Below are 21,046 nucleotides of genomic sequence, written 5' to 3' on the forward strand. Positions count from 1 at the left end.
CGTCATGCAGTAAAATCAAGCGCTCGTGCTACGCGAAAGTTTTGGAGTTTGCATCACAGGTCATGCGATAAAAACATGGATTTTGGAACAAAATAAAGCTTGTTCCATGAAATAAAAGGTATGTTTGTATAGCTAAGAACATATTTAACCTTGATGCGGAAGTTTAATTTGATAAATTCGTAGTTTAAACCTTAGGCCTAGGTACATAGCTCGGGTGGTCTAAAAGAAAAGATCGCCATGAACGTTAAGCGCTCACACGTTCGCATATATATACGCTACTGGACTGTGGATTCATCACCAATTAACAACGCTTGGCTTCTGTATAAAGGTATATAGACGAATCCGACGAGCCATGTGATGGTCAGGAGTCAGTACTAATGCTGGTTTCATACTACCCTGCCGCTTGCCGCTGAGCGGTGTGGCGCACGCGCATTGCAGACAATCGGACACAATAAAGGCTTGTATGCTGGAGGCTTCAGTCGACCATAGCAGGGGGCCATCCGTGCCAAACTAGCTTAGTTCATTTAAATTGTGATCCAAGATGCCCACTACACTGACTGTCATGACTGTCGCATGCGCATCGAAGCGCATCTAGCACTTGCCCCGCGTCACAGGAGCGGTAAACGCTGCACGCCTGCGATTATACCCTGTGTGGGCAAGTCATACTGAAGTATGACTTGCCCTGAACGTCCATATATGTTCGGAAGAGACGGATACATTGCATGAGAGCCTGCCAATTTAAGCTTCCTATAATATCAATTGCACATAACATACAAAGTCACAAACTTACAAACTTCAATATGCACTTCAAATGCAGCAGACCAGCTGTTAATTATTACCGATCCTGTAGAATAACTTACATAATCGTCCATTTCATGGAATCCCGTTGCTCAGAATTGCCCATTTCATTTTTATCTGTCAAATGCGCTGTGGATGTGCTCCATTAAATCACAGGTGTGAAACTGACTTTATACCACTCGCAGAAAAGCCAGCCTCGTGGCGCTGGGGCATGACATCATCGTGGACGTATGCAAAATTTCCGACGGGCGTCATATAGGCCTAACCCGTATTGCGATTGGTTGCAAAAGCCATTCTTTGAAATTGTAAGGCAATCAATAAACGTGACGGCCTTTTACGGTATTAATTAATGTGACTCGCCAGTAAAGTACGTCTAACCTGATTGGTTTACAAAACTACTTTGATAAGCCAGTCAGCGTGCTCGATGCAACAACCTCGTAGAGGTTTTCGAGAGGCGAATTCACAGCGATTGAGTATAAATTCAGCTTGACAACTGCTCTCGCGCGAGATCGCAGGTGCAATAACAATACATGGACACAATCAGTGTCATTTACACAATGGAATAATGAATTATTTATGACATGCATCGGCTGGATTTTACGATCGAGGTAAGGTTTTTGGCCTGTCCCTGCCTGAATATCCTTAGTTTTCAGCATCAAAGATACTTGCGATGACCATTTTTTTGCGGACACTTTGATAACAGGTAACTTTTATAGGTCATAGGGTAGAAACTTTAGTTGTACAATTTGTACAAAATATACATTTTGTTATAGGTAGGTATAATACAAAAAAATTGAACTTTTTTGATTCTCATCAAAGTAATCTCATATTAAAGAGGTAAATGAAAGAAAACTGATGAGGCATAAATGAATGTCATACGACATGTGGTTGAGGAGATATGCTAATTTGAATGTCTCAATTTTTCAGCCAATTTCCTGTACAAACTTTTTGTGCATGCACATATTAAAATGCTTATAGGCCTATACTGTGCATTGTGAGTACACAATTTTAGAAACAAGCACTTTTGCTATTTACCGGTACTGAACTGTAAATGTAATCCTAGATTGATTGAATTTGAATTGATGTGAACATAAGGGCCTATCATTTTCTTTTGGAAGGGGGGGTCCCAAATATACAGGGGGGGGGGGTCATAATTTTTTGGAAAGAAAAATAGGGGGGGGGGGTCATAAAATTCTTGATGACCAAAATGTAGGGAGTCGCAAGATGACCACAGATAGTGTGTTTATCTTATTCAAAAAGACTGAATACAATTTTAGCCTCTTCAGGGGGTACATGACTTGTAAGGTGTATCAGTGGGTGGTGGGGGAGGGGTCATAAAAGTTTGTTGCCAAAATAGGGGGGTCGCAATTGTATTGATACTGACTTTTTGGAAATTTGGGAGCCCCGCAGAAAATGATAGCCCCCTAATATACAAATGAACATGTATGAGTAACATTTTGTTTTATTTCTGTTTTCTGATGCAGATTCCAGCTTTGACAGAGGATGGAAACCAGGGACTGTCTTTTGGAATTTGCAGGAGAGCATTACATAGCTCTTCTAGAGCCTTCAAGAGCTGTTTAGAACATTTACAATAAAATGTAGTGAGAGAATGGTCAACTAAGGAAAGCTAAAACTCACTCTCCGATTTAAGGAGAGCAGAAGAGAGCGATTGCTCTCGCTCTCCTCAAAAGGCAGTCCCTGGGAAACCACAGTGAGGGCCAACAGCATATGCAAAAATAAAGAAAAACTTATTCAAAAAAATGAAATTTGTGTTGAAGTGTCTTATTATTTTTTTGTCATTGAAAAACTCACGGTTTGATACTACCACCCGAGTACACCTTTTCACTGATACAAGAGGGGGGGGGGGTAATTTGTTTGAAGGGCACCCTTTAAAATGTTTAATAATTATATTAGCACTAGCTGATGCATTCACCCCCTCCCCCAGGAAAATGTTTTTGAGCAGGCACCCTTTGGAGCACTGGCTGGCGCATGCTCCCTATTCAAGATCATTGCGGAAACTCGAGGGCCAGTTCACTTGATCATCAGAATGGGGTCACTCCTGCTCAAGTATGAACCCCCCTTCCCCCAGCTTAAGTTTTGTCTTTGAGCAGGCACCCTTTGGAGCACTGGCTGGCGCATGCTCCCTATTCGAAGATCATTGCGGAAACTCGAGGGCCAGTTCACTTGATCAACAGAATGGGGTCACTCCTGCTCAAGTATGACCCCCCGCCCCCATCCCCCAGCGCTTAAGTTTTGTCTTTGAGCAGGCACCCTTTGGAGCACTGGCTGGCGCATGCTCCCTATTCCAAAGATCATTGCGGAAACTCGAGGGCCAGTTCACTTGATCATTAGAATGGGGTCACTCCTGCTCAAGTTACCCCCCCCCCCATGACGTAGCGTCATAGGACTATGTCCCCCCATCAATTTGAACATTTAGAAAATCAAATAGGAAAATGGCCAAAAACGGCCTGTATCCCCCCCCCGGCCATCATACCCGATGTACCCACAGTCATTCATGCGTCTATCATAGCAAAAATCTGATAGCGCTATGCATGATGGGATAGGAATAGAAAAGGAAAAGGTCCAAATTTGCTTCTTCCCCCGTCTCATAGTCGGCACAGAGTGAGAATCTATCCCAGCATCCACAGCATGAGCCCATTCAATTAGTATGTACGCAAACCATGCCGGGTTAAACATGTTCACTCACTGGCAAAAGTAGCCGAATTCGTATTACACAAAGTCCCCAGTTCACTCACTTTTTGCGCAAGGCATCCATCCAATCTCATCAAAAAAAAAAATTTTTATGTACAAAAAACTACCTTTATTCACCGCGTGCTCCATTTAACTTACCGCTCAACTCCGTTATTTAGATATTTGGAGAGTAATTTCGAAAAAAATAGATCAAAATCGTCACTTTCAAACCCACTAGAAAGTCGCCAAAATTTGCCGCGACCACGTGCGAATCATCTGACCTCTTCCGGGTTATGACCAAGTTCAACCTTTTGACTTGACCTTGTAAGCTTTGGAACTGTTTTTAACTCGATCTAATTCCCCCTAAAATTTTTTCAAAAACATCGCCGTAAAATTTACTACCGGTAAATGAATTTCCAAAATGGCGCCCTATGCTGAGAGAGGCTGAATATTGCGCATGCTCAGGTAAGGAATGCTCACATACCTATTATAGGCCTAAAATGTTTACAAAAATTGGTCCGTACGTTGTGCTTGTATTCGGTTGTTCGACGTATAGCCTGCAATACTGGATGGGATGGCCCCCAGCTATGGCCGCCAATGAGGTGTAGGAATGTGTCATGTCGGATTCGTGTATGTGGAAGAGTTGTTGTTGAATTCATGATCAACACAAATCAATGCATGAATGCAATCACTGATTTGAACTTGAAGTAAGTAAGCTTAAAAGTTAAAAATAAATTTTACTGACTACAATGTACTCACCAACAATTGTGTCTCTTGTCGCTCTCTCATTCAGGAAGCCAAGCTGACGACGATGAATGACTGGAGTAAACCCTCTATTATTCATCTTGATCACTTCAAACGTTTACCAATAAATCTAGAATCAAGGAAACAAATTCCAGAATTCATAGTTGAAAATGTAAGAAGATCGGCGATCATTTCGATGAAGATGACAGCTGACCCAATGTAATTATTTTATTTTAAGAGTAATATTTGTTAAATTGTAATATTAATAAAATAATTTTTATTTAAATAAATCAATTTATAGTATGAATTAAATTCATAAAGAATAGTATTATTTTTACATAAATATTTTTGGTATTTCAGAAGAGTAATCTTATGTTTTAATTTTATTTTTTAAATAATATCTAACTTACAACTAAAGTACTCTTATTTTACAAAAAGGTCAAAGTTCATGTTGTCACTTTTTCTGATCAGTCAGCCGGTGAAGAAAGCTTAAAATTTACGAGGTAAGATACTGATAAATTAAACAAGTTCTGATGATTTTTATACCGTAAACAACGCTTTTATAGCATATGGGAATGACACTTAAATGAGAGATGGTTTTGTTAAAAGAAAATTGTTGTTGATGCCACTTAAAAACGTCTCTAAAAACAAGCCTAAACCGGCGATGAAATGTGACAACTTTTTAAGCTTACTCAGCCAGGATCAGCTTTACATCCATTTGCAAAATTTGACCTTTTGCAGTGCTCGATTTGGCGCAGTTTACGGCGCATATATGAGTCGGGTTCTGTTCTATATAGGCTACAGTCATGACAGTTTCTGTCTGAGAAGGGCAGTTATTTACATTTTGAGAGTGTGCACTGTGTAAACACGGTCAGGAAGTGGGATTCTAATTGGCTGTTTCAATCGTCTGTCAATCATAATAACAGACAGATAATCTAATGACTGATTACGTTGGTCAGCACAGATCGGTGCTCTTGAAGGAACACAAAGCTCTGCGTATACGCCCATATTAGCAGGGCGCTCGCGTCAATCTTACTTTTTTGACCTGTGTTCTGCGTAAATCCGCATGGCGTTTGATGATGATGCAGGCGATCGAGTACTCATTAAGCTTTTACCTACTAAATGTAGATTCAGATCGGTTGGCAACTGTGCGAAAGTTCTGACTTTGCAAAAGCCTGTATAGTAGTATAATTTATTATTTACGGTATTTTATTTGTTCGTTATTTATTCAGGAAAATTCCATCAATACAAAAGTACTGGTCTCCCTGGAAGGCCTGATAACATACATAACATTCGGAAACAGGACACCTCGCCCACACGCAACTTCGCCTACACGGCATCTCGCCTACGTGCCATCTCGCCCCCTATGCAATGCAATGCATTGCAATGGCGGTTGTGGATGTATCATGACGATCGATGTGACAGGAAGGGTCGTGTGTTCCTGTGTTGGTAGCAGACTGTACGATCAAGGATTCGTTCCAATGAATGCACGGAAATATTCAACAAATTTGTCTGTGTGTGTACGTGTGTGCGTTTTATAAATTGAGGCTCCTAGTACCGGCGCGTCCCGGTGTAGATTATGTTCGGTTTTTAACACACCGTGCTGATGTATAACAATTTTTAAATATTTTTTAAAATATGTGTATGCATTTTTTCAACATGCATTTTTAATAATTTGATAACTTCGCGTTAAAGTGTGTTATACGTGAATTTTTATGAAGATAATTATAAAGAAAAATATGGCAGTCTGATTGTTAAAACTTTCAGCCTACTTTTAATAACTTGATAACGTGATAATTAAAGTGTTTAAAATAAAATTTTGGCCATTTTCAGCGAGCAGGGCCTGTGCTGTGCGTTTCGCCCCTTTTTACAGTTACACCGCTGGTATTTGCTGCCGACGATTGCTTGGCAAGTCCCCTGCGTGCCTGCACACCGCCAGCTAAACCACGGAATGGCCCGGAAATGGAATATACTGGATACGTTGCGTGCTAGGGTCACAGTGCCATTGATTTACCCATGTCATACCCGGCGATTTCATGGAAGTCTTTACTTGCCAGCGTGTTGGAGGACGGGTAGTGTGCATAACAAAAATTTGTAATTGCGGGCCGTGTTAAAACATGTTTTGTGCTTGTAACTCCGTACCTTAGACGAAGGAAAGCAATTGAATTATAATACAAAATCATAAGGGTAATGAAAGTTGATTCCAAGTTTCCCATCATCGGCATCACTTTTTTACATTATATTAGCTTATATTTTGATTATTTTCACGAACAATAATTAATTTAATATGTCCGAAATTTAGGCTTTATAAATGTATTTTTATGTTAAATCCTTAGGCCTATGTGTTTTATTTTTACAGGTATGTTTTCATGAACAAAAGAATCAATAGGCCCTATTATATATGTGTTATTTTATTTTACAAATTATGTTTACTTACTTCATATAAGTTCATACTTTTTAGTGTTAAATTAATTATGGCCAGTATGGCCTAATAATTTATATAAGGCTAAGTAAAAAATAAAACATGTTTCACGTCCGGGTTTTCGAAAAAAAGGAGGAAGAGGGGCTTTTTATTTTCTATTTTTTATCACAAAATTGGTGTAAATACCCATACTTAGAGCTGTTTTAGCGCATAATCCGTATATACATACAATAATGCCTGGAAAAAGGAGGAGGCCCTTTTTTATTTGTTGTTCTGAGAGTTACACCCCCTCTAATGATCACAAAACCTTCCTAAAATGTTTCTTGTATCTTAACAATGCTATAGAAAACATCCCAACTTCCTAGACATATTTTTTGAAAAGTTATAACTGAATTTCAAAAAAATAAAAATTTATTTGAGAAAACCTCAAAAAAGGAAGCGGGAGGGGACGTGAAAAATGTTTATTTTTTTATTTGGCCTAATATGGCCAAAAAAAAAGCGCATGCGAGTTTTGTGTATTTTTATTTAATTAACCGAATAATTCATTTTACCGGCTCAAACTCACTTAAAATAAAGTTTGAGATGTTCAAAACTTTTAAAACTTGCAGTCCTATAAAAGATATTAAATCAGAGAAGATCTTCTTTGACATAGCCTAATGAAACAATTAAGGGAAAAAAAAAACATAATTTTTTGCCAAATTTTTCAAAGACAAATGTGCACAACTAGCAAAACAAACGCCAGCAGCATGCAGCTTTGAGATATTTTGTGGGGTGCTGTGCAGTGACTTATGCCCCATTTTTGCACCGCGTGTTAACAGCGGATATTAGCTACCACTTAATACACGCGGCCGGGTGTGATTATGTTCAATCAATGGTATCGTGATCCAAGCACGCAAAAATGCCAGAATACACCGATGTACCTTCCTTGACAAGGCCGGGCCCCGCGCGCGGCCGCATGCCATACACACTGAGTCCCGGTCAAGTATGCTCTCAGTTTGATTAAGACCTTTGAGAATTATACGGGCCATGTTTTGTGCTTGCGACGTAGGCCTATATCGGAGGCACGCGAAGAAGAAAAAGTTGCAAATGTTTGCAAAACTGGTTAATACTGAAATACGATTTCGGTAAAATTTTAATTTGGGGTTATTCTTTGTCAAATATTATTAGTATTAACGTGCTCCCTTATAGGCATACACATCCAAAGACCCATCATTTTCTTATTGTTTTCACGCAAAAAGCCAGCTCCCAAGACCATTTTGTGGAAAAGTCCTAAGTTTTAGAATTTGGCCCAGAAAGAACTCTTTTTTTGGGGGGGGGGGTCTTCCCTCGAAAGGCCTCATTTGTTAGCAACTGCCCTCGAAAGACCTCTTTTTAGGATCCTAGGCCTACTCCTATTTATTGCACAATTTTGCCCCCGAAATACCTTATGACCGCAAATATTATTATACTAGCGGGGACCCGGGTCTCCTACGAGTTTTACTTAATTTTAGACAAGAGGAAACTGAAGCTGAATTTCTGTTAGGCTTATATAGAAGAACGGGGTTTCCGACATTTGCAGGCCTACTCTTGGAGTGCAGCACGGGTTGGAATGTATCATCATGCACGCACTTTTAATGCAGGAATTGGATATTTGACGCTGTATGTATACTAAACCTTTAACCATACCCCCCCCCCCACACACACACACCTTCATATATTGAACACACATATAATAGTCCATACTCGAAGAATTGAGCGCGGAAATGGAAAATGTTACTTTTGCGCGCATTAAACTGAACTTGTGTTTTGTTTTCTTTCTCCTGTATGTAATTCTCTAATCTTTCTCATTGACTTTGGTTTGTTTATTTGTTCTCTCTACGTCCACTCCCTTTTACACCCCACCTCACACTCCCTTTCACTTAACACACCTCGAAGAATTAAGCGAAAATGGAAAATGTTACTTTTTTGCGCGCATTAAACTGATCTTGTGTTTTGTTTTCTTTCTCCTGTACGTAATTCTCTATCTTTCTCATTGACTTTGGTTTGTTTCTTTGTTCTCTCTCCGTCCACTCCCGCATACACACCCCATCACCTAACACTCCATACACACACCCCTACGAACACATCTCGAAGAATCAAGCGGAAATTGAAAATGTTACTTTTATGCGCATAAATTTTTTTTTTTTTGTTTGACGGTGGTGTTTGTTAGAAATCAGTAAAGAAATATGATGTGCATATGTATAATATACAAGAAGGTATACACATGATAAATGAAAGAAAGATAATAATTATAATAGGGCCTACATGCATAATAGAAACAAGGAAGGAATTATTTTAGACAAGTGTTAATTGTGTGTATGCCCAGCCGGCCTGATCATGCAAACGACATCCGAGTAATTATAGACCTAGAAGACGCGGTGGGCGTGTTAACAGGATCTAGGAAAAATAACGAGTTATATGAAGTTTAAAATGAATCATACCTGTATATAATAAAGCCAAACAACCGATACATCTTCCAAATCTGGGGAAAATAACGAGTTACGTGAAGTTTCAAATTAAATCACAGCTCGTATATCAATAAACACATTTATTGCACAAAATGTTTCCATTTATTTGATTCCAATGTATACTCAGTGGACATGTTAAAACATTACAATGCCAAAAAATCAGCATGATCAGGGTTGAAACTTATTATGTAAAACGATCGAAGGCCTACACTGTATGGTTTTATCTCTTGGCGGCTCTTGACAGTTCAGTTTCGGCACACTAAATTAATACTAGGAGAAACTTAAGAAATAAAGGGGAAGGATTCGACTTTGAGCTTGTCACCAAGAAATTTAAGAAAGAAGGACTCCGGGAAGGCCCGGATAGACTTGGTCATCAAAAGGCCCTTCCATCATGAGGCGACCATCTATATACATGTTTGCGCGAGAAACGTAACACTTGCAGGTCTTTTAGTTTTAGCTTAGTCTTTCACATGTCATTACAGTACACCCATTATAATCATTTTTTCTCTTTCCCGTCCAATTATGCTTGTTTTGTACTCCGTCGGTAATCACATGGTTCAAACTATAAACGAATACCGTATTAGATTGTTAAACCCGGTTTCTTCCTTCAGGCATAAGGCCAAAGTTTTTCTTTCCTTATGTCCTTAATTTTTCTTTATTCAATCCTGTTCTTTCTTGAGGCCTAGGCCTAATTCTTTTTTCCCCTTTGAAACGTTGTTGTATTGTCAATGGTCATGTCATATACATAAATAATTCAAACTTTCTGACTTTGGTTTGAGCTGAGACTAAAATACCTAAAGCCTTACTTGCATTTGAATCAAATAAATATATTATATAGGATACATGCTAAATACTTGAAGTCAAAGCAATTGAGTATAACGAGTCAGCTCATGCTGACGGTGTTTATGCTACATCATATGCGCAGGTGCTCCTTTGTTAAAAGGGAAATCCCTCATGAGGAACGGTCAAAGAGTAGTTCTCGCCAGTAAAGAAAGATAAACTGTGAAAGTCCACTAAACGCCCCACCCGAAAAGGAACCTTCACCAGTTCGTCTTCATACTTTCTTACACCATGTGAGATACTAGTGATCATATATTCTGAGCTAAACATAGTTTGGTAACTATAAAGAAAAAAAAAGGTCCTACTCGTCCGACTGTCAAAAAGCTTAGACGGTTAAATAATAGCATTGCATGAGTACGACACTCATAGAATACTAGCTTAAACATATAAATCATCATTATCAGTTTGTTTTATAAAGTTTCAACACCCGTATAAATTATACGACATGCATGAATAAAGTGCACATGACATAGGCCTACGTATCTTCAAAATCTAGGTTTATCAAACTCCCAGATTTGGAAGTTACATGAAGTGGTCCTTTTTTTAATTATTATTATTCATTTTGCATTTATATTAAACAGGACAAAAGACAAATAACTTGAGAAAAAAAAGATAGAAAGAATAAAAAACAACATACACAACACAAATACAAAAGCATCTCTATGACTAGTACAATATTATGCATATTTTTAAATTCGTTTTATACTTTGTTTGTCCGTGGGCACACGAGAAAGACAATAATATGTTATAATTATGTAATTACTAATTTTCTTTGTTGTTACATTATTTTCTTACACAAAACATTCCCATTTCATACGAAGTGGTCCTTCAATAATGTGTGATTTGCATAAAAAATAGCTTCCTATTTAAATGATAGTTTTCACTGATAGCTCTTATATAGCTCGTACTGATCGCATTATCCCCTTTTAATTTCGAGCCAAACAAATGAGGTAAAACGAAGAAAATTGCTATTTCATTCCAGCGCCTACAATCTGTGTATTAGCTTGCCGATCATATTATTATCGGGCGGTAGCTATATAAAAGGAAAATTATAAAAGACCAACTTGGACCCAACCCATACCGATCAGATAGGGCCTACCGCGAGTCATCAGATGCCAACAACAACCCACCAGGAACCACGGAAATCCATCCAAAAGTGGCAATATAATAATAAGAAGTTAAGAACACATGCAGTAAAACATAAAATCAGACCAAATAATGGAAAAAAAACCAGACCAAAATAATGGAAAAAAAACCAGACCAAATAACAGAGGCGAATAAAAGTAAAACAAAATTGTGACTAAAAATTTTTTTTTTTAAAGTAGAACCACATAACAAAACGAATTCAACAAAACAATAACATAGCACATAACAAAAAGTAAAAAAAACAACAACATAAAAATAGAACAAAAAGGCCTAAATCCAAAAGAAAGCAAGACCAAAGAAAAGCATACGCAAAAAAAAAAATAATAAAGAAAAACATAGAAATGGAAAAACAAAAATAGGACAAAAAAAAAGCCCAACCCCCAAACATGTCAGAAAACAATACCAAATAAACAAAATCAAAAGGAAACAGTACAAAATACAGATAGACATAATATTAATTGATACAGATAAAATAAAACAAACAAAAACGCATAATATACAAAAAAACAATACGATCGTACCAAATTAGGCTACAAAACATTACAAAATAAAGAAAAGGATAACCAAACCAAAACGAGCCAAAATATAACTAGAAACGTAACAAAAACAAGCAAAAAGCCACAGACCTATCCCAAACAAAGAAATTATTCACCAAACAAAGAAAAGCATAAACAACAATAGGCCTACACTAATTAAAGGAAAAAACTAAATTGAAAATATATAAACAAAAATAAATCCAAACGAAGAAAAACAAATAAACATTAAACAACATAACAAATTATAGCAAGAACCAAGAACAACAACAAAGCCAAACACTAAAAAACATTACGAAATATAAAAGAAGAATATTACAAATTACCCAATTATAAAGAAAACATGCAAAAGTCCAAAAGACTTTAAAAAAACGGTATAAACGTAGGCCTATTAAATTTTGATGCGCTATACTTTCCTTATTTCGGAAACGCAATACTGAGCTACTATTCTAATTGCCGCTATAGCTAAATTAGGTGAGGGGGAAATACAACTATACTTCTCAACTTCAAATCACCACAGCACCATCATCAAAAACAATCATCACCTATCGACACCGGGCTATTTCTCAAGACTACAATAGGATGTGGTCACTATATTTATCGTCCATTCAATGGGGGCGATTTAATGAATACATCATTGATAGTACGATCTGAATACACACACATCCTGTGCGCATCGATCGCATTCATCCACAATGCCATTGCGTTGCATTGCCGTAATAGCTAATTAGGGGGCGAGATGGCACGTAGGCGAAGTGCATTGTGGGCGAAGTGTCCTGTATTCATAACATTCATATTTAGACTTTTGCTATTTTTAAAGTTAAACCTCAGACGAAAGGTGTACGTACGTGCGGAGTGCAGGGCTGTTCTGTCATCAAAAAAATAAGGTAGCGGGTGCCTACCCGGTGCTGATCCGCAAGGTATCCGATACCTTGTGGATGTCATTTTTAAAGACATCCAATGGCACCCGCTAGCGGATTAGTTTTCGGATGCCTCAAAGTCAGAGTTGGGAGCTACCGGGTAGGTATCCGGTGCCTTAACAAGTTATCCAAAAAGGCACCACCCGCTAACTTAGTCAATAAAAGGGAGGCATCCGAAAGGGCACCCGCTAACTTAGTCAAGAAAAAGGAGGCATCCGAAAGGTATCCACTAACTTAGTCAATAAAAGGAGGCATCCAAAAGGTATCCACTAAGGTCACATGATCACCAACTGCCATTTCAAATTTGCTGTTGGATTCATGCAACAACCTGTTCTCTTGATGGTGGTGTTTTGGTCTCTTCACACAAATCATTCATTCTTTATGGAGAATTTTATACTACAGATGACTACAATGACTATATATATGCACATGTAGATGCACAGGTAAATTAAAGATTTGCAGAGTTGCATTTCAAGCAGTAAATGTTATAAGCTTATCAACTGCTTGTACATAATGTGTGCAAAGGCTGCTGAATTTTGCAGTATGCACTTGCAAGTATCCAAAATTAGTTTTCTGTGATAACCTTGCTTCAGTAGCCACTGCAAATTGGATTCATATCATTGGCAATTACTGATACATGTCTAAAAGGTTGCATGGAGATCGGAGGTATAATTGTACAATGCCGCAAAGTATAGCATGTGGTGTGCGGGGCACATCAAAAATTTTGGTGGGTATGCTCCCCAGGGGGGGTACTCAGTACAAATGACCATACGGGGACGTGCCGCAAACATGGGTAGCATTTTCAGCCTTCTGGTATATAATGGCCCCTTTTTCAAAGCCTATTTTGGTATATGAATGGGTCCTTTTTTCAAAATTTTCAAAATTTTTTCGGAAAACAGCCCAATTTTTCCTTAAACTAGCCAAAATTTTGGGAAAATTTGTAAAAACTAAGACAATTTTGGGTAAATTTGGCCGAAAATTTTGACTTTTGGTATATCAATGGGTCCAAATTTCTTGAAAAATTGGTATATATATGGGTCTACTTCCAAAATCTCAGCGGCACATCCCTACCAAAACCAAACTTGAGTACCCCCCCCGGGGTATGCTCCCCCGGAATTTTGAGGTGGTGGGTCTTTCGGAGCTGACGGCGTACCGGTAAAAGGGGTCTTTCGGAGCTGCGAACCGGGCTGTGAACAAGTAAAATGGGGTCTTTTGGAGCTGCGAAAAGTCAAAATTAAGGGTATTTCTTGGCTTTTTGGTTGAAAATCGCTTGAAAAAACAAGAAATATGAGGAATAAGCAATTTTTGGGTCTTTTAGAGCTGAAATTATCAAAATCAAGGGTCTTTCAGAGCTTTATTTTGGTCAAATAATAGGGGGTCTTTCGAGCTGCGAAACCCAAAAAGGGGGGGTCTTTCCGGGGGAGCATACCCATGTGGTCATTTGTGTTGAGTGCCCCCTCGGTGGTGTACCTCTGGGCCCGGGTTGGCACTTATAGGAGTCTGAAACCTTTAAAACAAAATTGTCCAGGCCTAATTGGATTTTAGTTTTGCATTTTACTTTGTGTTATCATGTCAGTATGTAGGCCTACAATTTATGCTTGGGACTCAAAATCATTTAGTGTTCAGGAATTCATTGTGTTTTACAGATTTTGTGTTAAAGTAAATTCCAATGTACCGCACGTATTACAGTAAAAAACTGCACATGATAATAAAGCTCACATGTTCGCCGGTTTGTTGTATCCATGTTATACTCAATCAATGTATTGCCTCATTTACATGAACTTCCACAAGAATGTTGCGTAAGGGGCTGTGCAATAATTATGAGCCCTGGGGGAGGGTAAAATTGTGGGGGGCCAAGAAATTTTTGGCGAGCCGTAAGGGGGGGGGGGGGACAAGCAATTTTTTGCCATCCCGCATTCACGGGGCACCTTTTAAAGAAAACGCTCTAAAAAGGCTTAGGAAAACAGTACAGAAACGCTTAAATATGCACATTTTGGCATGCACGGGGGGGGGGGCAACTGAATTTTTAGTGGACCGAGAGGGGCAAGCGATTTTTGGCGAGCCGTTCGGGGGCTCATAATTATTGCACAGCCCCTAAATATATGCCGACCAAGTGCGGTTTGTTGAAAACCATTGATGCCAATTGAAATGTGCCAAATGACATCGTGTACTTATCCGGTGGTCTCCAAAAAAGCCATCGGATAGTTATCCGATAGCGCACACCAACGGTTCTCAAAAGTTTTCCACAAAAGGCACCCGAAAGGCACCGGTACTTATCCCATTGCTATTCACAATACCGTGGAGGCACCCGATAGGCACCGGTACTTATCCGGTACTTACCAGATGGCTATTCACAATACCATGTAGGCACCCGATAGGCACCGATACTTATCTGGTACTTACCCGATGGCTATTCACAAGTGACCAGATACCATGGAGGCATCCACTAAAAGGTATCGGTGCTTACCGGTATCTACCTAATTTGCATGTCATTTCAGCCGGTGCTTACCCGGTGAGTAGCGGATAGGTATCCGCAAAGTTGTGTTTTTTCGATATGGGATAATGTATTGAGTGTGACAGTCACACATTCAAGCACTTTCTCACGCTCTCGCCAAAGTAATAAAATCTCACGACAAGGTAGTAAATGTCACACCAACGTTGTAAAATAGCACAAAATGTCACGCATCGTAAAAATAAATAGTTGGCCCTATCCCCCTTTTTAGATTCTCGAGCGGCCTGGCTGAAATAATCATGGGGCAAATTGGACAATTGCAGTCGGCAAACCATAATTCCGTCCCAGTACGCCAGTTCGACAGTGTCTCAGATCACACCAAGCAATTCCAAAAAGTTGACAGCCCTGCGAGCGTTGTGTACTTAGTAGAATTTTCCACCTTCAGTGACCTTAGCGACCGGCTGCTAAAATAAATTGCAAAGAGAAACCTAATATGCCAAAGGTCATTAAGTTGTAGATGATCGCATCTATGGATTCTACGCACTTGTTACACAGTCAATTTATGATTGATATGATCATGATGATGTACTATACATTGGTTTGCTTCAAATTCAGTAGTTCAGCACCACAAGCATGCCAACAAACCGCCAGTCCGCCATTGTACGCGTGAGTGCATGCTTTCACCACTCTGCGCAATTAACTTTATGCACGCAATTTGGTATTGTGACCAGCGAGTGTACATGTACGTACTATGACACAAACTGATCTTCAGGTGAACCAAAGAATAGCTAACATTGTGCTGTGAACTAATAGTTGAATCACTGTCAAAACTTGACCTTACCAAATGCATGATTGAAATAACTGTAGGCCTATAATACATGTACATACGACATACGTACGTACCTGTCGGACTATCTAATCAAGTTGTAATTTGTATTCACACTTACAATAATACTTTTCATCACATAGAAACTAGTTGTGCTTTCCATCAACTTTACGTTCAGTTTCTTGTTTCTGACGTCTGTGATCAAATTGTCTCTTTTACAATCGATCATTGAGGATTGGGTGAAAAGATGAGATCATCATCAGAACCCATGTTAAAATTAAGGCTACTGGGTACTGGTACCGTATTCATTCCATTAAGGGCGTACTACACCCATATATTGGTTTGATTGGTCTAAAAAAATATTTTTTCATTTATAGCTAGGTGATATATGCACGGATCATGTGAAATTAAAAAAGTTATGAAAAAACATCGTTTTTCACCTATTTGTCTTAAAAGTTGATTGGTTGATAAGGACGCTTATTCATCCCTTTTTAAGGGATTTTTTATTTAGCGAGAGTACGTATTCAATCTCCATAGGGATGGGCGATACCAGCTTTTGGTACCCATTGTCGATCTAGAGCAGTCAGGGGTGTGGGTCGAATTTGTAGAAAAAAAAAAAAAAAATGAAAAAAAAAAATGGCATGGAGCGCGCTTATGCTTGACATGAGGGGTTGTCTGAGGGAGGTGTTCCCCCTCAGAAAACAAAACAAAACGTGTGCAAAATGAAGATCTAATTGAAGCGATTTGGTGGACAATTTTGGCACTATTATGCCAAGGCCTATATACTAGTGTAAAAATTTAGTTGGCGGCCGAAAATTTGTGAGAGCCTTTCGTGGACAAGTTTCAATTCCCTATTATCGTAGGGCCTATAAATTGTTTTAAACATAAATCGGGCGAAAGCAGAAGCGAAAATGGCCACTTGTATATCGATTACGCAGGGGAGGGTAAAATGAAGACTAAATTGAAGTGATTTGGTGGACCATTTTGGTACTAGTGTGTAAAATTTTAGTTTGAAAAAGCCGCAAATTTGTAAAATGATGGTCCATGAAACCTTCCTTGGACAAGTTTTCCTGTAAGCCTATACCATAAATTGGGCTTAAATTTGCAAATGTTGGAAGAAGAGCGAAAATGATCATATGTTTATCCACAAGGGGGAGTCTGAGGGGGATGTTCCCCCCTGAAAAATTTGCAAAATGAAGGTCGAATTGAAGCCATTCGGTGCATTGTTTTTACACTACTATAATTTGAATCAATTGCTTTAAACAGAAAAAAGGGCCCGAACTCAATTTGCAAAACTTGAGATTGGCAATTACTAAAGCATGCATAAATCGATGAAGTCGTTATGGAGTCCGTCTTAATTTTTGACTTTGGTGGCAAAATGTGAGGGCCCTGCATATCGGGCGGACCCGCAGTAATTTTCATGTGCTTTTAGGACGAGGACCCGCCTTCAAGCAATGCCTAGTCGCAGGCCTCTATAGGACCTACTTCCAATCGTCCCGACTGTGCGGTTATTTACACATGGGCCTACTCAATTACGTGCAATTTAGTTTCTCTCCTCCTTTCCTCCATTTTCTCTTATCTTTTTCTCCTTTCTTCCCCTTCTCTTCTCTTTATTTATGGGGGGGCGTCAGCCACCTGAATCAGCGCTTGTAATTGAGTCCATGTGTAGGCCTATGTTGGGGATTGGAGGGGGTACTGAGGCCTACCACATTTAATAACGAACTTACTTACTCTTTGTGGGATGTCGAATCGCAACACAGGTAATAATAAAACCAGTAGCAAACTTCACTTTACCAACAAGATACAACAACTTTACAACTTTCTTTTTAATTAATGAAACAAAGCTTATTTTTGACTCAGAGTTTAAATTTAAGATGCTAGCCAAAGTCAATAACTTTGCACATTCTTCGGGTTCCTTTGTTTCCACTCATGTTAAAAGAAGACATAAAACCTGATGATCAGCTGACTCTTTCTGTTGACAATTTAAGTTTAAAACATTATTAACACAATTTTTGTGTTGAAATTAATTGTAAACATTAAACAAAACCAATACATTGGCTATAGTTTCAAATCTTTCATAACATATAACCGTGGTGTTTGTAAAATATTTTGTAAAAGATTTGCAATTAGGCCTACTTTGATTGGATTCGAACATTGCAACTTTACAATGCTCAAGAACACAAAAACTTCGGGTGTGTGAAACATTAATAAAAATTGTATGAAATGAGGATTCCTAGCGTAAACTAGTTTCTATACACTTTTAAATGTGAATGATAGGTCTATAGGCTAAAGGGGCCCGAAAATTTTTGTGATGAATTTTTTTGCTTCAGCCCCCCAGCAAGTGTTTGTGAACGGTCGACGGTCCCTATAGGCCTACCACACACAATTTATTCGCTACCTGAAGTCGCTAATAGAGAATGAAAGATTTTTATTGAATATTTGTTTTCAATTTTGAATAATTATTTTTGTTTTCAATAGGCCTACGTTCCATAAAAATAAAAGTATTGTATCGAAATTGACCGATACCAAAATGGTATCGAATCGCCCACCGCTAGAAAAACCAAATCATGGCGTCTGTACAAAAATGTATGCGGAAGTCTTTCGCAAGCGAATACAGTGAGTTTCATGGATTTATACTGGATTTATACTGGATTTGTTTAAAGTGGAATGATTTCAGCATGCGGTACAGGTAAGTGACGAAACTGTTACCACACGTGAACTAGTAGGGTGTCCCATTTAGCTGTTATCATTGTGAACATACCGATTCACATTACAAATGCATTATAAATCATGTTTTGTAAGCTTCCCGTATTTCCTCAGAAAACTGAGCAAAAATTCACCTAATACTGAAAACCAAGGCATTTACTGTTCTTTAATTTCAACCTTATCAAACCTGAAACAAATATGCTGCCTTGCGAACACAAATTTTGCATATCATTGTCAACTAAAAGGGGGGAAATAAGTTTAATTTCATTGATAACATGAAATTGATGCATATTAATGTTTTCAAAGCTGTGCATAATTAATTAATTTCCCCCCAAAAATAATTTTTATACTTTTAGCGTCTGTCACAAATGCTTAACAAGTGTGAGTGATTGGATTAACGGTATCAATTCTGAAATTCTAAAGAAACTCGATTTTGTGAATCGAGGTCTATGTACCTCTTCCGAGCTTTTACCTTTAAAAGCATGTAAGCTACATTGATACCGATGCCACCAATAGAACGAGAAGATTTGCCCCTTCATTTTGCATACCACTTTGACCAATTTTTTTTTCTCATTTCTCCACAAAATGCAGAAAACCCGCAAAAAAATCCAATGGGTGTAGTACCCCCTTAACCGCCCAGGGCACTTAACAACATCATTTTGGGTAGGCGCTTATTTTTGGACATTGTTTTAATACATAATTACAAACGTAAACAATGTCCCAAAATATTGATATTTAATTTGTTGTATATCTAGATGGTTCCATGTTTGATGTGTAGTTGATTCCTGCACATAATGTAGTGATCACATGTAGTAAAGTTGCTGGATGGGCACAGTTATAGGGGCATGGGCGGTTAATAAAACAAATACGGTACATGTATTGTATGTACATGTTATGTGAAAGGTATGAGTTTCAACCAGAGAAGATATATTTTACACTTCCCATACAATGCATTTCTTCCAATTTTCTGTACTGATTTGCTAGCTGGTGCAACATGGGCCGATAGTTACAAAAAGTCCTGTGAAGGGGGATACTCAGTACAAATGACCATACAGGGTACGTGCCACAAACATGGGTAGCATTTTCGGCCTTTTGGTATATCAACAACCCCTTTTTCTAAGCCGATTTTGGTATATGGATGTGGGTCCTTTTTCAATTTTTTTGGAAAATAGCGCAATCTTGCCTCAATCTAGTCCAAAATTTTTGACATTTGTATAAACTAAGACAATTTTGATATAAAATTGGATCGGTTGAGCCCATATAGCAAAAATTTTTCGGGCGTTGCGCGCGCAATTGTGCTATAAACTTATTATGTCGTCAAAAGGTGGTGCATTGACTATACTTGAAAAAATTCATCCCCCCCATGTCAAAAAGAAATCTACGCCAATGGTCACGAGTGTCGTACATGTAGCAACCAGGTGGCACAAAATTGCAGTTACAATGAAGGCCTAAAGATTTTGACACTTTTTGAAAGGGGTGTCCTCGAAGCCATTTAGTTGACACGCTCCCAGAATTACTACTGAGAAAAGTGTGGGCAAAGCAGATGAAAATTTGAAATTTACTTTAAATAACTACATGAAAGAAGAAATTTTTCATACATTGAGTCATAATTTGCTTAGTATAGTGTAATTCAATCCAGGCCTTCTTGAGTATCACACTAAAAGAATTATGAAGACAAATTGATAATTGAACTTTTAGTTGAACGAACAAACTGTAAATGATGAAATTGACACAAAATAATTGTAATTTGAAAATAATTGTAATGTAATCATACATGTAATTGACTTTTTTGGGAATGTTGAAACTGTAATCATTGTAATTGAAGAATTTGATGTAATTGTAACTGACTTTAAATAGTAAATGTAATTGTAATTGACCACATCCATACCGATGTATTGTAATGGTTGCTATTGGTATAATTCATTGCATGATGCAGAAGTATAAGCCTTAGTTCATTCCAAACAAAGATGTGTCTTTTTGCTATTTTTGATGTAAAAGAGTGACACAAACCGCCATGCAAGCTTCAAACATTCGGATGGTGACTAACAAGTTCCAGTGCCAGCTGGTCATGTTTCACGTAGCACGTAGCGCTCGATGGATGCCTGATTTTATAGCAATTTTCACTATATGTTAAATATGTTAAATATGCAGTTACAAATGTGATAGACACCATTCTACGTAATGTGTCGTGCAATTTAGAGATGGCGATTTCATCAAAAAGCATGACATTTCTCCGAGAAATTTCTCTTTCGCATTCCCGCTCATCTGATCATCTTGTAACGGAAGTGATGGGGATTTTATGACGGTACGTTTCTTTTTTTGCGATTATTATATTGTTGTTTTTTAAGGCAAAAAGATTGTAGGAGAATAGCTACTTTCAATTATTTATTAAAACCCCATGAGAACTACCTGCCGATTGGCCAAAAAGAAGTTTTCACTATCAATTGGACCAATCAGCAACATTGTTAGAATAATTTCACCA

At 38.2% G+C, this 21,046-nt stretch overlaps 2 protein-coding genes across 2 annotated transcripts in view; one reads left to right on the plus strand and one right to left on the minus strand.

Moving 5' to 3' along the window:
• LOC140156675 (DDB1- and CUL4-associated factor 6-like) overlaps positions 1-4,447 on the minus strand; it is a 33,325-nt gene extending 28,878 nt beyond the window's left edge. Inside the window, exon 1 of the mRNA XM_072179614.1 lies at positions 4,249-4,447. Within this exon, the coding sequence (XP_072035715.1) occupies positions 4,249-4,333 (85 nt within the window). The 5' untranslated portion in view covers positions 4,334-4,447. The remainder of the gene's footprint in view (positions 1-4,248) is intronic.
• A 230-nt stretch (positions 4,448-4,677) lies between these two features.
• The window catches only part of LOC140156672 (mitochondrial pyruvate carrier 2-like), a 40,965-nt gene continuing 24,596 nt past the window's right edge, over positions 4,678-21,046 (plus strand). The window contains exon 1 of the mRNA XM_072179610.1: positions 4,678-4,736. The gene's annotated coding sequence lies outside the window, so the exon portion shown is untranslated. The remainder of the gene's footprint in view (positions 4,737-21,046) is intronic.

This window comes from Amphiura filiformis, chromosome 7, assembly GCF_039555335.1.
Source record: "Amphiura filiformis chromosome 7, Afil_fr2py, whole genome shotgun sequence".
Lineage (NCBI taxonomy): Eukaryota > Metazoa > Echinodermata > Ophiuroidea > Amphilepidida > Amphiuridae > Amphiura > Amphiura filiformis.